The following is a 16,937-nucleotide window of genomic DNA, read 5'->3' as shown; positions in this document are numbered from 1 at the left end:
TAGAGTTGGTAAGCTGTATTTTTATCTAATGAAGAAACTGCTTAGAAGAACCCATTTAAAGCAGACAGAAAAATAATATCTAATCTGAGATAGGTCAGAGTGAAATTATCATCACACAGCTAATTGTAGACCGAAGACAATGGTGTCTCTTGTTATATGTGTGTGTGCACACATGCACTCATTAACAAATTAAAATGAAGAACCATCCAAACTTCTCCACTTCACATATTCACTGCTTTCTTATTTTTAATTTATAAACTACATATAAACAATAACAAATACATAATAATAAGCATGCATTCAAATTTGCCAAAAGACGATATGTTTAATTTATACCCTACTGAGGTTCTGTCAGTTTACATTTACTTCTGGATTTATTTAAATATATAGTTTGACCAAACCTCTGCATGCAGCTATAAGTTTATTCATATATTCACATAAGAAAGGAAATAAATCTGAAAGCAAGGTTGACTTAATGACCTATGATGAAAGATTGCAAGAATTAGTGAGGTATATAAGGATGATGCAAATTCTGAGCGTTTTCTGAAAGAAAATCTTTGCATGTTTGTTAATTTAGCGGAAAAAAAATGTTAAAGTCACCATGCCTGAATTATGGACTATTTTGGTTAAATGTGAAAATGAAGGTAGAGGTTAAGACTTCTGAAAAGATAAGAGCAACATATTATGGAAATAAACTATGCATGAGAATAAGGCAGCTTAATGAATGCTTCACAATGGAATAAGGATGTCTAATGTCCCCTTGATGGCTTAATATATTAATGGATAATTTATGAAAAGCTTATGGTGACAGCAGAGATAGGTTATAGATGGGGATATAAATATATACAGATGTTGCATAAATGATTTGCAACAAATATTGGGTATAGTATATAATGCAACAAAGATCTATCAATTTATCACACATCAGTGAAGCTGTATTTGACAGGGAAAATGGAATCACAAAGTACAAGGTACTGCTGAAAAACCACAGCAAGTAAATAAATGCATGTACTTTGGAATAATAAGATTATTAAAATGGTAAATAATAGAGGTCGAAGTGTAACATATACAAATGTTGATCAAAAATAATGAATAGTCTGTGTCCTATTTTAAGAAATGAATATTGAAAGATATGAAAGTGGCTATATAAAAAAGCATAGGTTTTGCTACTTTTAATATAGAAGAGGGAGTTAGGTTTGTTAGGAGAAACACAAAAAGTTAATGCAATGGGGAATAGGGCACTTAAATGTTATGGTGAAAAAGAAGACTGGATCAAGGTGAATGGGTCATGAATGACTGTGCCTTGAATGCAAAAAAGAGTGTCAGTATGAAAGAAGTACATTGAGGTGATCTGGTCATATAATGAAAATGAAGCAGAATCAAATCACAAAACAAATATATAAAGGAAGAGTGAAAGAACTGAGAGAAAAGGAAAGACTGAGCAAGTCATGGATGAATGGAATTAATTCCCCCAAAAGAGAGGTAAAAAGCTTAAAGGTCAAACAGCAAAGTTTGAAGCTATATGTGGACATGATGGAAGCAAGAACAGTTTCCAAGGATAGAAAAATATAAAGAAATACAGTGAATTGTGTTGATGTAAATTATTGTAACCTTATTTCTGTTTTTGGTCTAATCAAACTCTATGGTATAATTCTAACTCTTAATGCACTCTGCATATTGTTACTTATCCTGAAAAGGAACAGTGTGATGGCTAAATATCTTTGTATATGTGTGTGCAACTACTAAACAAAATTCTCAATCAGAAAAGTATGGAAAAGCCACACATATTTCACTTTTTGTTATACTAACCTCATAAAAAAATAACATTGTATTCCGAATTTAGCTGTTTTAAAACATTTGATCACATATTTTGGGTAACTATTATCAAGACATGTTATCACCCTGAAATGCACAATTACATCTGCTTATTTTTATATGATCAGAACTAAATGGTATAAAAAAACAGTAACATGTGGTCAGATTTTTCCAATTTGTTGAAAGAAATGTATCTAACTTCCAAGCTCATTATTTTTTAGAGTCACATGATATCAACTCCTTACAAAGTCTATGTAGGACTTCAATTTTTATCTATCACTCTCCTTGGTCAAAAACCTCACTAACAAAGAATAGAAGAAATGAGGTTCTCTCCTCATTTTCTAACAAAAATCTGTTTTATATTCATTTAGGAACTATAAATCAGGCAAAGTAATAGAAAGCTGATGATCACTTAAGTGCTCCAACCTTTCATTTTTATCTTAAAATACTCTAATAATGTTTTACAAACGTATATATGAAATGTGATCAGATCCATTGAATAGAGTTTTATGTGGTCAAGTTACTCTCCAATCTATGTAGATACACCTTAGCTCTCTTTAATATGAACTGCTCCATTTTAAAAGCTTATTTTCACAACATTAGTATAACATATGTCTGTCATAAAACTGGTTCCAAAAAAAAAAAAACAAAATAAATATTATACCTTGTCAGTGAAATGGTTTTTCCAGATGGGCCAGTATTATTTCATTGTATTTTTAAAAAGTAGTCACTTGGAATCAACAGAATTATCTCAGGAAAGAATAGTTTGTTTCCATAATGGGATGAAATAATTCGATATTTTCTTTTGGTGCTTGAAGCAATAGGGTGCCCAACCAATATCCAATGGGGGTTTGAGCAACAGAAAATTTACTTGAAAATTTACAGCTATTACAATAGAAGGGAAAGGTTTCTGAAATCCACTTTTCCTAGCCCCAAAGTTCAAAAATTTGAAAGCATATGAATCACATGGTAGAAACACTGTTGTGGATGGTAGATAGAGGAGAATATAGCAAACATTTCCCTTAAGAACTTTTAACATTTTTTTTTAGTATTTAAGCTGTATTTTTTGTAAGTAAAAATAGTTAAATAAGTTTTTAGGAACTATATATATAGTATTTATTTATATGTATATGTGTATATATACAGTATGTGTGTGTATACAGTGTGTGTGTGTTCGTGTGTGTGTGTGTCACATTTTAAAAAATATATATAGACAGATTCACACACTCTTATTCTATCCAGTTATCTCCTGTAGTGGAAAACTTACATCATTAAATATAAGTTGTCATTAAAATATATAGATTAAGAGCAAAGATTAGACTTTAGAAAGTTTCATTCTTTTCAAAATTGCAAAATGGAAGTATTTTTACAGTTTTGTATTATGTTTCTTTTTTTAGCAACCAATCAATGGTTCTTAATATTCTTTTCCACTAATCTAACCAGTATCTAATTCCTCTGAAGTAATTAGTTGATTACCTGCTTCTTCTTGAGCTTTCTAGATAAGTGGCCATGGAGGTAAGGCTTAGCAAGGAACTGCTACTTCTTTTGCCTGCTTGCCAGACTAATTAAATAAAAAATAAAAAACTAATAAAAAAATCTTAAGGATAAGTCTGTCCTAACTCTCTAGATTCTTTTTTTATTATTATTAAAGAGTTTTATAAATTTTACAGAAAATAAAAGACAATACAAAAACAAAAAACAACATATACAAATAAAAACAAACATTACCCAACAAAACCCCCCTTCCCCCACCCCTACCCAAACCCCCCCTTCCCCCCCCCAGGGCCTCCCAGAGCAGAATATAGGCTTAATTAAAAAAAAGTTAAAAAAATTTATATTTATAAAAAAAAGAATATAAAATAGAAAATATATATATATATATAAAGTTAAAAATTATGAAAAAACTATATAGTATTTTTTTATATCAAATTTAAATTGTATGAATTTTATCCATTTATCCCAAACAGCAAGAAATTTCTCTTGCGTTTGACCCTTTAAGAAAGCCGAAATCTTTGCCATTTCCGCCAAATGAGACACTTTAAGAAACCATTCCTGCAATGTAGGCAAAGATTCCTTCTTCCAATATTGTCCTACTAACAGCCTCGCAGCTGTAATCAAATTTAACATCAATATAACCTCCTTTGTATCACAATCAATAACTATACCTAACAAAAATAATTGTGGAGTAAATTTTACCCTCCTTTTAAAAATTCTCTGGATATTCCACCATATCTTAATCCAGAATGCTTTTATCTCTCTGCACGACCACCAAATATGATAATAAGTAGCGTCCATACAACCACATCTCCAACATTTAGGTTGTAAGTCAGGGTACATAAAAGACATTTTTTGTGGATCAAGGTGCCATCTATAAAACATTTTATAAAAATTCTCCCTTAAGTTCTGTGCTTGTGTAAATTTGACATTTCTCACCCAAATAGTTTCCCAGGTGTCCAATGGAACTGGCTCTAGATTCTTGAGCTTCATTCCTCTGTCACAACATCCCACCTAGATCTATTTTGAATACTATATTCTTGCTTTAGGATTACAGAATAAATGACATTCTCCCCTACCAGTTAGCATTCCTACTACTGTGCAGTTACTAAGTGTAATGTGGAGTGCAGTTGCCAGGGGCACTTAATGGGTAATATCTATGACATCATCAATTAAGAAAGATCTTTCTGTGCTCCCATGATGCCTGTATATTTGTGACCATTGATTGGACTATCATTTGTCTGCTATGGCAGGGTTTCCTGCTTGAGCAGGGGGTTGGACTAGAAGACCTCCAAGATCCCTTCCAACTCTGTTATTTTGTTGTTATTCTTTTTTTTACTTCTTTTAAAAATACTGATTTTGTTTTAGAAACTTTTCTCTGAACAACTACTTTCTGAAATCTTTGCAGGATTAGCAAATCACTGTCAATTATTAATAGCTAACCATGTACTTCAACCATTTTCAAATGTTTCATTATACCATGGTGATAAGTGCAGTATTAAAAGTAAATAGTAATCTATTTTCAATCTTGTGTTAGTATGGTGAAATGTTTCCATCATTCTGGTCCCCTCTAGATGTCTTTGAATGACCATTTCACTATCCATCCTCTGATTTATTCTACACCTTCTGAATGTTGTTGAATGTATCATTCCCATCCCATCAACTTCTTTTTTCATGGTACAGAATAGAGAAAGGATCACCTGGTAGCCTACTTTCCATTTCTATTCTGCTACTACTACATCAAAGGTTTAAAGGTAGAAAAGTCAAAAGATGCTCATTTTGGAACTGTCTTCCTAATTATCCACAACACTTTTCCAACAAATGTGTAGTATGGATTCACTAAATTAGAAATCAGTTGTGTGAGAAAACATGTTTCTAATCTTTCAAAACCATAGAAAATATTATAAAACTATGTTAAATATATAATTTATTGAAACATTTCAATATCATTACATCACTGTAATTATTAATTTGTTTTGAAATTAGCAACACCTGAGCTGACACTTAGTTTTTTTTAAAAGATTACTGGAACAAATGATGTTTTTGCAGAATTTAAAAACTCAATACTTACTAATCTAGTTAGTCCATCAGAAGGCCAAATCTATAACAAATATACACTGGCAGATTTCTGCTTTAAAAGATATATGGAGAGAGGGGAATACTGCATAGAGGAAAATTATTAGTCCACCTTCAAAGTCAAGATATGAAAACAAGATGCAGCCTCTTTCTCACAACTTACTCTGTACTTTGTCAGAGATTTTCAATGTTGCTTCAGCAGAGTATAGACAGAAAACAATTGTCAAATATAATTCACTATAAAGGATAGTCTTCACAGCATTACATAACTGCCTTGTGATATAGGTTTACTTGTGCCTGCAGACATCTGGCAAAGATCCTTGCTTTGAGAGAAAAAGGATCATAGTAACAGTTACAAATATCCCAGACACACTGAAACAAACATTGGCTTTACAACATCGTTAGTCTGTCCATTCCAGCAGAGAGGACATTTGTGTCAGAATTCTAGTTACCAGATTGATCATACTGTCAAGCAAATACAGGAGAAAAACAATAGGTTTCTGAAGAGTTAATCTTTCTCCAGATGTTCTTATCAAAGGCTCCTAGGGAAGTCAAGAGCAGCATAATTCTGTCCTAAGCCTGCTACTCAGGGTTATATTCTTACCCTCCTCAATCCTGTTGTATTAAGCGAGGGAGAGGGTTATTTTTCACCATGTTGCCTTGTTTTTCACTTTGCAGTCTCTGCAGTATCCGCCCCTCCTTTCCTAAAGATTAAAGGGACATGGTTCTGGAGGGGTGGACTTAGCCCAAGTTAAAAACTCATTATTGTAAAAAGATTGGAGCTCTTCTGAATCTCGTTACAGGATGTTAGCACACTGGAGGTCTCTCTGTGTTCCCACAGCAACCACTGTGGGAGTTCCCAGATGCTAGGCAACCCTCCCATGACCCTGACTGACCTTTCACCTCCCGTGACCTTTGCCACAAAATAAGTGCATGCTATTGAATCTCAGGACATTTTTCAACTGGGCCCCACCATTGAAACTTAAGCTTTTTTTCCTAACACCATCAAATTTGTTAGAGAAAGCTGGGAAGTGATTCCTCTGTTCTTCCCATTCTCAGAAAAGATCTGCAGAAGCCTTTCTGGAAGTTGCATTTAATACTTTCATCTTTGGAAAGAGATGAGAGTTGTTCTCCCCATTCCCTGAAGACATTTCAGAACAGAATTACAACAGAACTGTATGTGTATGGTATGCTAAACTGGCTTTTAGATTGCAGGTATACTGACCCTTGTGAACTAAGACACCAAGTGGGGCTATAAATAGACATTCCACAATTATTTTAAAAGTGAACACAATTCAAATGAACAAGACACGCCACAGCACATTGTTGGAGCTATATTTCAAATCGGGGTTGCTTACAATCAAGTGCTCTTGACCCCTGGTCTTTCAGAATGTAAGAAGTAGTTCTAAAACATATTTCCTATTTAAAAAAACACTTAAATGAACCAGTGTAAGGAGCACAAATGAGCCCAGAGTTCTCCAACAAAAGCACAACCCTTGATCTAGGTTGCGGTTGCAAAACACATGTACTTATTTCTTTAACAATGTGCTTAGGAGCCCAACTAAATCTCTACCAAGATTTGAGAATTCAGTATTTTAGTTTCAGCTTCCACAAGCAATTTGTGAAGGATCAATTCAGATCTATTTGCTGATGCAGGTCACTGAAAAGCTTTACTGTGTACCAGGATTACTTGTAGAAGCTTTATATATATAATACTTTTTATTGCATAAGAAACTTGTTCATGCAGCACTACTATTTCAGATTCAAACATTAATCTGCATGATCTATAGGTGCCTGGATAGGAAATGTGGGAAGAAGCATTTTAAAACATTCCTTAGCACCACTATATATGTTTTGGTAGCTTTTCTGGGCAAGTGATAATATCTATAAAGGACTATGCAAAGCTTCAGAATGTGCAGGAGTAAGAATGTGGTATCTATATATGAGTCATTCAAGCAAACATATTTTTTTTAAGTATCTGCAAAGGGAAAGCAGGAGACATATTTGATGAAACCACAAAATTCTGGAAACAGACATGACTGTTTTAATGAATCACAGACAAGAACTGTATTCATGCTCCATGTGTTCCAAAATATCTCTTTCAAAGGTAGCCAGAGGCCTAATGTATTCTAGCAATATATCTACATAAGAACATTGTTATTATACAAATTGTTATTATACAAATGTACCTGTTATTATACAAATGTACTATTACTTATAAAAGTACTTTCAATTTCAAGCTGCTCTACAGTTAATAAACACAAACACAGGTCCTGACTATAGACTCTTAGTAAAATGCAGAACATAAAATAACTGTTTCTGCTTTTTTAACAGCTGCACACAATATTTAATGTTTCCTTAGAGACCATCCTGCATTAAATTAGAAAGGGCAAGGTGGACAGAGAAAGGCTGTAGAAAAAAAAAGATGAAAAGCTAAAAGACATGCCATAAACAGCAGGAATATGAGGTTGAAAAGTATGACAAACTGATAAGTTTTCAGAAGATACAGAAAACTAACTAGACTTATGAGTCCAGGAGTCCAGAAGTGGGAAGTAACCACCATTAGCCAAAATAAAAATAAAAATAAATCCCAAAACATTTGATTTCTGATTTTGGATTCAAATACTCTTCCCTTAGATACCAAGTAGCTGTCCTATTTGTCAGTCTGAGGGCACAGATTTAGCAACAGAGGTGGTTCTACTTTCCTCTTTGTTAAATTGATGAAACAGCCCAAACTTCCTGATACCTCTGCATGGAATTCTCAAGGTGATTACTTACCTATCCCAGATCTTTTTAAAACACTCTGAATTAGGATTCAGCAACTCTCTTCTTTTCCTTACACCTCTCTTCCTTTTTTCTAACATCAGGACCATGCACTGGCTACAGGTCAGCCCGTCTCCCTGCTCCTTTCATCTCTGTTTAAACAAGCTCTTCAGTTCTGCCCGTTGCATGGAAACAGACACTCTGTCTTGTTCAAAAGTGACGTGTGCTCTCTTGCCAATGCTGTTTGTTTCAGTCTAAACTCCTGTCAGATGCCTGACTTCTGACTCTCTTTGTTTATCTCTCTCTCTTTCTGTCACCTCATTACTCCACAGCCCAGCTCACGTTTCCAGACCTTGTTTACCATAAGCTCAGGAGTTGGGCACTCTGTCTGCCTGGGAAGAGGTGGAGAGAACATGTTATACCTGTACAACAGTTGGAATAATCACAACAAAATTCTTTTCTATATTATCTAAAGGCTTCTTTTAAACTCCATGTTTGGAATAGACATCTTCACAATATCTTTATCAACTGATTTCAGTTTGCAGATTATTTATGTATTGATACAAAAAGGACAAATTACCAAAAGATCAAAAAATCGTATTTCAGACCAAACAGCAATCTAAAAGCCAGAGATTCACTGCTTCAGCATTTAGGGCTCCTCCACACTGCTCTCTCAAACATGAGGATAAGAACTGTAATGCATAATGTCATCCTTAGCTTGCCCTCTTCTTCACTACAACCCACTGCTGAAGCAACCTATACTTGCTTTTCCTTGTTCTGCATCAAAAGTGGCATTTTTTGACTTCTGCTTTCAAAAATAGTGCTGAGTGATCCACCCACTCTCCTTCATTTTATTATCAGCAAATGCCTCCACTCTGCTTGGCTTCTATGCTTTGTGGAGCAAATGCCTTCAAGCCCTGGCATTCTGTCCTGGGCTGCCAGCCTGCATGCCCTTTTCTAAGCAGGCAGTCTCGTAGGTAGCTGAACCCTTCCAGCCCAAGTGAAGAATGGGGAAATTGTGGTCTTTCCTTTTTTCAAAAGACTAGTTCGCCAGCATACAAAAAGGAAGATGCCACAAATATGGGGGGAGTTAATGAAAAAGGGGTCTAAAAGTGGAAACCACACGTTTAAAGACTTATCCACATGGTGAGTGGTGCTTGATTTTCCAGACCAGGTGAGAGGGGCAAAGAAGCAGGGGAATCTACCAATCAGGGGCCATGGCAATCACCATCTGGACAAGACACCTATCCAACATCATTGCTAAAGCTGATGAAGAGTTTGAACTCCAGACAGCTGTTTCTTAAGCTAGCTTAATTTCCAGCTGGCTTTAGCACAAACAAGCAGCTTAAGGCTGCCATGCAGAAGTGCCTTTACTGTGGCTTGAGCAAATGACTTTGTCACTTTATAGAAAGATAGTTGGTGTACATCTCTCACAGGTTGTGTAATTGTTTTCTCCTAGGCCAGATGTTCAATTATTTTGTAAAAATATATTACCACTTGGAAGGAATTTGACAATTTCTCCCTCTAACAAAATGATAGGATGCATTACTGAATGCTCATCTGCAAAAACAATTTAATTCAATAATATAAGCCAGAGGCTATACACTGAGACAAGAAGCATTATTTCAACTAACATGCTTTATGATAAAGTTATGATTGCCACATATTGGATACTGTAGACTAAATCTATATATCACATTGCCCAGAGCAGCTCCATGTAAGAATAGTTGGTCAACATAATGTATTCCACAATCAACTCACCTGATATATGAGATGTGTAGGTGGTTTATGGAATTATGGGCAGCTTCCACAAAATATTTTTGATATTGGAAACAAGGATTATGCATTGATCTATCTGGTGAAGGCATTATAGTGGTGGCCAGGTACATTTGTGTTTAGGGGAAATCCCCCTTTCTGTCACCACAAGAAGAAAGTATGATAGTAGACACAGGACTGATTTGAACTCCAAGGATTGTGGTTGTGGTTTTTATTGTTTCATATATCAGTAGTTTTAGTGCACAAGGGCTACAAGTTGCTCAACTGGATATGTGACTAAGGAAGGCGTCTCCCCATTGGTTAGTCAGTTGGATGAGACTGTGAAGCCAGAAACACACAATGTTGTGTATATGCAATTATTATGTTATGTGAATGGGTCCACTATAATTCAAATAGCTAAGTTTGTTACAGCATACTCTGCTTAGCAATCAGGTGAATGTTTCCCTTCCAGACACTTCAAGAGCTTAGGATGCCTGAGACATCTTTGTTCAGACTGTCTTCTTCAACTGAAAGAAAGGATTAGAATACTTTCATAGCTATCCGCATTTTAACATGCAGCTATCCATGCTGCAACAGCAAATTAAGCTGGAATAAATACTTTTTCTTAATTTTAGAAGGCAGATGGAAGCAAATGAATGATGCTAGCATTTGTGACCATCTATCATCACATTGATATATAGCTTGTCAAGGTATTATTTGTTGCCATCTTGAAGAGTCATAGCCAACACTTTCACTCCAAGAGTATCAGTTCAACATAGCACATGCAGTATATTTGTGAGACTCTAAGTTCCATTCAGATGTTGTGTCCTGCCATCCTCCATGCAATATTAAACATTTCTGAAACATCATTTCATAGGGTATATGATTTGTTGGACATCTATTACTTAAGTTCAGCCTACCTTCCAAGAAATTAGCAATAGTAATAGCACTTAGACTTATATACCACTTCATAGGGCTTTATAGCCCTCTTTAAGCAGTTATTGAGTCAGCGTATTGCCCCCAACAATCTGAGTTCTCATTTTACCAATCTCAGAAGGTTGGAAGGCTGAGTCAACCTTGAGCCAATCAGGATTGAACTGCTGGCAGTCGGCAGAACTACCCTGGAATACTGCATTCCAACCAATGTGCCACCATTTAAATTGATACATTTATACTCATGGTTCCAGAATGCTCATTAAGTAGTTAGAAGATATAGTCACAACTTGAACATCTTATCCACCTTAATGAAATTCATCTCCCAGAATTCTCAACATTACCCATGCTAGCTAGATTATCCTAGAAATGAAGTTCCCACTTATCAAATGTATTAGGTTGGCGAAGACCAAGTTAAGAGAAACTGTCATCAGTGAATTTGATGAAGAACATTATACACACAGCCCATGATGCATTGACATTGTATTTTTCCAAATGAATCCAAATTAAATTACATTCAGTCCTATACCAGAAAAATTTCCTCATTTATTGGTATTACCTATTTATCCTCAGAGAGAAATTATTCAGAACAAATTTTCTTTCATCTTATAGCACAGATATTTTTTAACTGATTATTAGACACTGCATTTTGCACTGGCCCAATACCTGAAAATAAACTAATATTTCTCTTGCAGTCTTCCTTATAGTCTATATTTTCTTTTTCTCCTTTTTCCTCTTGAGAATTAGGGTTCAAAAGGAAAAAGCATTGAAAAAGCATTGAGGTAAAGTGTATTGGAGTCTAAAGCACCATGAAAAGACAGAAGTTGTCAGACAGGAACAAGCTTATGGCTAGGTTACCCTTTTAAGCAGGGGCAGATATGGGATACTTCTGGAGAAGGTGTAAATCCTTCATGAAGTACCTAATTGTGCAAAACTCTATAGATGGGGACATTTATTACTGACCCCAGCTGCTGCTCAGCTTGTTTCCTGAAGCATGAAGATTGATGGCACCAATGATTCTCATCTGAGCTATTGTCACTGCAGATGCCATCTGTGTTCAAAACTTCCTCTGCCTTTAAGTACTGTCTCGCACTGATGAGTTCCACAGGTTAATTATATACATCAGAGAATGCATTTAAGTGAAAGCAAACATTATTTGGGATAATTTCAAGTGTGCATGTGTGTTGTGCACACATACATATGTCTACAGCCTCCTTTTTCAGTTAAGTTACATAAATGGAAGGATAGATTTAAGTAACCATCTTTGCTAGATCTGCCTTTTTCTGAGAAAGTAAAGGACATTAAAGAATATTCATTTCTTCTATCACTTCTATCACTTCATTCAACTATATTGGAGGCATGGATAACTTATATCCCACGTAGAGTTGTACAGCCCTCGGAATGCTACAAATCACATAACATTTTGTTAAAAAAACATACAAATTTTCAATAGACCAATTTTTCACATTCTTCTTCTTAAAAATGCATCAAACCTCCATATTATTTAGCACATTATTTCATATCTCAATCCATTCTACAAAGGGAAGATATAGGCTGAGCATTTTCCCCCCCTGTATAATGGAGACAATACTATGATCCTTGCAGGCTAAGGGGAAAAAAAAATAAACTGCAGTTAATATTGCCCATAATGATAGCAACAATAATTACAATGCTTCCAATACAAGAAAGGAGTAGGGAACATTACATAAATTGCAACAATCCTGTCAAACGTATCTTGTTCAGTCTGATCCCACTATGATAGCGTACCTATAGGACTTGCATTTTAAAGCAACTTCCACCTTCCTTGCCTTTAGAGCACTTTCTGAGGGACATAAGTTAGGTTTTCTACAGACCTCGTCGGTCAAAGAATTTCAGACTGTGGGGTCTAGGAGAAGAGTCTTTTCTGCTGGGCCCCGACCTCTGTTAATCTTGCCACCAGAGGTGAGATCTAGCACAACCATTTTAGCCTTCTGGAAGAGCCTTAAAATCTTGGCTCTGATGGTTGACTTGGGGCCTCGATGGGAGAGCATTACACTGGAGGTGGTTGGTGGACTGAGAAGACAAAAGGCTACTACTATTCATGCTTTTAGTTTTTAGTCTTTCTTGGTTGATTTCAATACTTTTGTATTTATGATTTTATGGCACTGTAAGCCGCCTAGAGTTGCTTTGGCTAGTGAGATGGGTGGCATATAAATTAAATAAAGAAATATCTGCCTAATAAGGTACAGTGAATGATGCTAAGTATGCTGCAGAGAAGAGGAAGGGAAGCAAACATATTTCTGCACTTACTTTGAACAGGTAGACAAGCCATCTTATAAACAGAAAAAGCATTTAAACTTAATACAATTGCTTATATTTTCAAAAATACATAATTTATAAATGAAAAGATATTTGGAGAGAACCATCATCCACTTGGCCAGTTCATATGGAATCCAAAAATCCAATGGTTAACTAATCTAACTGAATGTTTCATAAGCACCTCTTCAAAATAATTACACCACAGATCTTTTTGTAACCCTATACAAATAAGTGTAATAAATACATAAACATAGTATATGTTGCCTCTGAGTGGTACATGGTGAGTCTGAACATCTTTGGCATGCACAGTACAACACCAAGTCAAACTGTATCATAGTATAAGCTCTTGTTTGGAAATATCTGGCAATTCCCACATTGATTGGGAGAGGCATTGTGTAAACATGACATAATTTTTCTTCTGTGAACTTTAATGGCCCAACCAATCAGCACCCCTCAGTAAAGGACTTTCTGCTCGTTGAGACTGCAGTACTTAGACCCGTAGTGAAATAGAGCCTACAAAGTAATTAATTGAATTACAGTGCCAAGATTCTAGACATTATGAAAACAGACTTTACTAAAGCCACAAGCACAAACTCATCTGTAACAGGAGAGGGAAGTGCATCTCTATCATTCTGCAGGGGATTCCAAAAAGCAGGACGCACACAATTTCCTTTCAGATCAGGAAAACAGAGGCTTGACTGAATAAGAAATAGTTGTTAATCAGGTAATGAACTTACAGTGTTAGCTATTAAAGTATCATAGACATTTTTTACAGCTCTGACACTAATACGTATGGCTTAGGGAGGCAATCTCCAATATAGTTCAACTCATCGCTTTATTTAGTAAATGAGGACGACATATTATGTTTTCTTAAACTTATTTTAGAAATGACTAGTTTGGATAATGAAACATCTGCAAGAAAACAACCAAGTTCAGAGAGCACCAAGGACCCTTCACTTATTTTAGAGCTAACTAGCATGTATTTATATATGCATACATATTCAGACACATCTGGGCAGTTGCTGTGTAAATACTATATCCACATGTATCTTTAAATAAATATCTAAATGTCTAAGAAAAAATAAAAATGCAAGCAGAAAAATCCTTGTAGTTCCTACACTTTTCTTTTATAGGCAGCAAACGTAGCAAGATCTGTACATACTTCTTTATTTAAAAGAACATATCAAAACAGTCCAAGCATATTGCATTGTTGATTTTTAAAAAACCCTTCTCAGCCCTATGTGGAGTATGTCCTTTCTCAATCTCAGGTCTTCTACCAGAGGCCTGGGATTTTGAGGGTTCTGTTCAGTATCTTAAGTAGTCCTAACATTGCACTCTTTTGGAAAGAGAGTTCTGATGTCATTCCTGGGATAGAGATAGAAATAGAGACAGAGATAGAGCTATAGAGAAATATATACACATACACGCGCACACACATCATTTCTGAACATGGGTAAATGCACATTTTGTGAGCGAAAACTCCCCATGTGGACTTTTCAATTCACACAAAAAATATCCTGACAAGATCTGCCTAAAATTTGGGTCAAAGGTATAATACATTAGAAAACACATGCTTTTTAAAAGAATATCATGTTTTTTTAGGGCAAAGACCAGGGAAAGAATCAAAAGTAGCATAATGATTTAATCCCACTAGACAATTATTTGAATTTCTTGTGAGCAAATGGAACTTACGGAAGCATGGTATAGCCAATCTTTCAAACAGGGGATAGTAGGGATTTATGACATAGCCCATAAAGCTGATCTAAAAAACCAGTAACTACAAGATGGAACTATAAAGTGATTTATTATAAGCTTAGGTAATTGAAGAGCAAGAGATGGTAGATACAGCAAATGAATAATTATCTGATTATTTAATAAAGTATATACAATCTCTGTGCAAGGTTTCAAACGACTGAGCTGCTTTGATAGAAATCTGTGTGAAGCACTTCTTCAACACTTCTTTATAAAGCAACGTGGCCTTTTGCTTCTAAAGGCAAAGGGGCCACATTATTTTTCCTCATTTCTGAGGTCTCTTTAAGGTGGCAGGTCCCCAACCTTTACGGCTTGGTGGCCCAGCGGTGGGGAGAGGGGAACCGGCTTGCTGCTTGTGCCACTCACACAAGTTGAGCTGTGCGCACACATATGCACCAGCCAGCCATAACTATACATGCAACAAAAATGGGGTGGGGGGGTGGCAGCAGTGCCACTCTGCTGATTGAAATAAAAACAAGCTATCTATTGAGTGAGATAGTAAATAATTCCAATATAAATTTCATATGCATTACTAACAAATCAGTTCTTTTACACCCTATAACTGGATGGTATTACGCACGTGCACAAGTGCTCACCTGCCAGTTCCATGGCCCAGTTTTGAAAGGCTCAAGGCCCAGTAGTGGGCCACCGCCCAGGGGTTGGGACCTCTGTTTTAAACTACTAATCCAGTTTTGTATTATCTGCAAATTTGATAAGCAATCCCTCTCCTTCTTTCTCCAATTTATTAATAAGAATGCTAAAGTGAATCAGTCCCAAGAATAGAACTCTGCAAACTCAGTTCAATGCATTGAGAAACTATGATGAGTATTCTTTAACTGCAGTTTTCGAGACAACTGCAGAGTCAGCTAACAGAAGAATCAACTGGATGACATGTTTAAGTGCATTTCTATATGTAGACACTAATTATCTAACTAAGCCATAAGTTATCTATGTATTTGAAAATTTTACCAGCTATTTCTTGATTGATTACACTCTCACTATAATAGATAAGATGACGTTGTGCTTGGTAAGTAGAACACTGCTTGGGAATATTATTGAATGCCTAATATACAATGTAGCAAGTACATACTACTTCACAAACAGTTCTAGAATCACTGGGACTGCCATTTTCAAATGTGCAGGCAAAGCAAAATTAACAGAAGAGTCAGCATACAAAACAACTCATACACAGCAATATAACAACCACATTCAGTTGTGTAATGCAGAACTACATTGACAGGCATTCACTGTCAATTCCTCTTAGAGGCTTGGAGAGAAGAGGGTAAATGGATGGATAGATATATGGACAAACAGCAAGCAAGCAAACTGTCCCTCTTAAGAATTCCAATAAGAAACAGTGAATGCAAATGATCCTTGGTCCATTTTTATGTACTTAATATAGCTGCAGGATAACGGAACTTTAACAATACCTCCCTAACTGTGCTTAAAAATATCCCGCACTGTTAAAATTAGCCATTGGATATGGCAAATTATTATATTTATGATGCCCTAGGAACATACATGGGTATGTTTTAATATGTTTATTGTTTGTGATGCCTCCAGTGACTCTGCTAATGAACAGAAGTTTTCTAATTGCAAGTTATTCAAATAATCTTTAAATCCTTTTGAAAGATTTTGCCTGGACCCTATCTGGCTGCAACTACACCAAATTACATAACTGTTGCATTACAACATTTTTGCTGCAAGCAGAAGTTGCTTACTGTATTGCTTTGAATGGTTGAGATGACAGGTAGCATTTTCTGTTGGTGGAATCTTCAGTTATTTGGCAATTTTCTTGGGGAAAGCCTTCTCTTTCATTTTACTCAAATAGTAAATTGAGCAAGTAGGAAATTGGGGAAATGGGAAGAAGGGAGATGAGTGGTTTTACACACACACACACAAACATATGATATCGCATTTTAAAGTGAAGTGCTATCAACTCTATAGTTAATAAGTCTTCAAAGTAAAGCAATTAGATGTTCATGAACTTTTTAATTGCCTCTGCATAACAACAATACACAGCTATCTAAAAATAAAGAAAGAAATATAAG

The 16,937-nt window shown here is 35.5% G+C and overlaps 1 protein-coding gene across 9 annotated transcripts in view; it reads right to left on the bottom strand.

Moving 5' to 3' along the window:
* FOXP4 (forkhead box P4) overlaps positions 1 to 16,937 on the bottom strand; it is a 175,681-nt gene that overhangs the window by 108,077 nt on the left and 50,667 nt on the right. The window contains exon 1 of one of the 9 annotated variants that reach the window (XM_039339839.1): positions 4,249 to 4,317. The exons of the other annotated variants lie outside the window; for them this stretch is intronic. Within the exon in view, the coding sequence (XP_039195773.1) occupies positions 4,249 to 4,302 (54 nt within the window). The 5' untranslated portion in view covers positions 4,303 to 4,317. Of the gene's footprint in view, positions 1 to 4,248; positions 4,318 to 16,937 lie in introns of those variants that run through there. 9 annotated transcript variants of the gene reach the window in all.

The sequence above is a fragment of the Crotalus tigris genome, unplaced genomic scaffold (assembly GCF_016545835.1).
Source record: "Crotalus tigris isolate CLP2741 ecotype Arizona unplaced genomic scaffold, ASM1654583v1 scf7180000017550.10884619, whole genome shotgun sequence".
Classification (NCBI taxonomy): Eukaryota; Metazoa; Chordata; class Lepidosauria; order Squamata; family Viperidae; genus Crotalus; species Crotalus tigris.
Note: the sequence above shows the minus strand (reverse complement) of the source record. Positions and strands in the feature narration are given on the sequence as shown.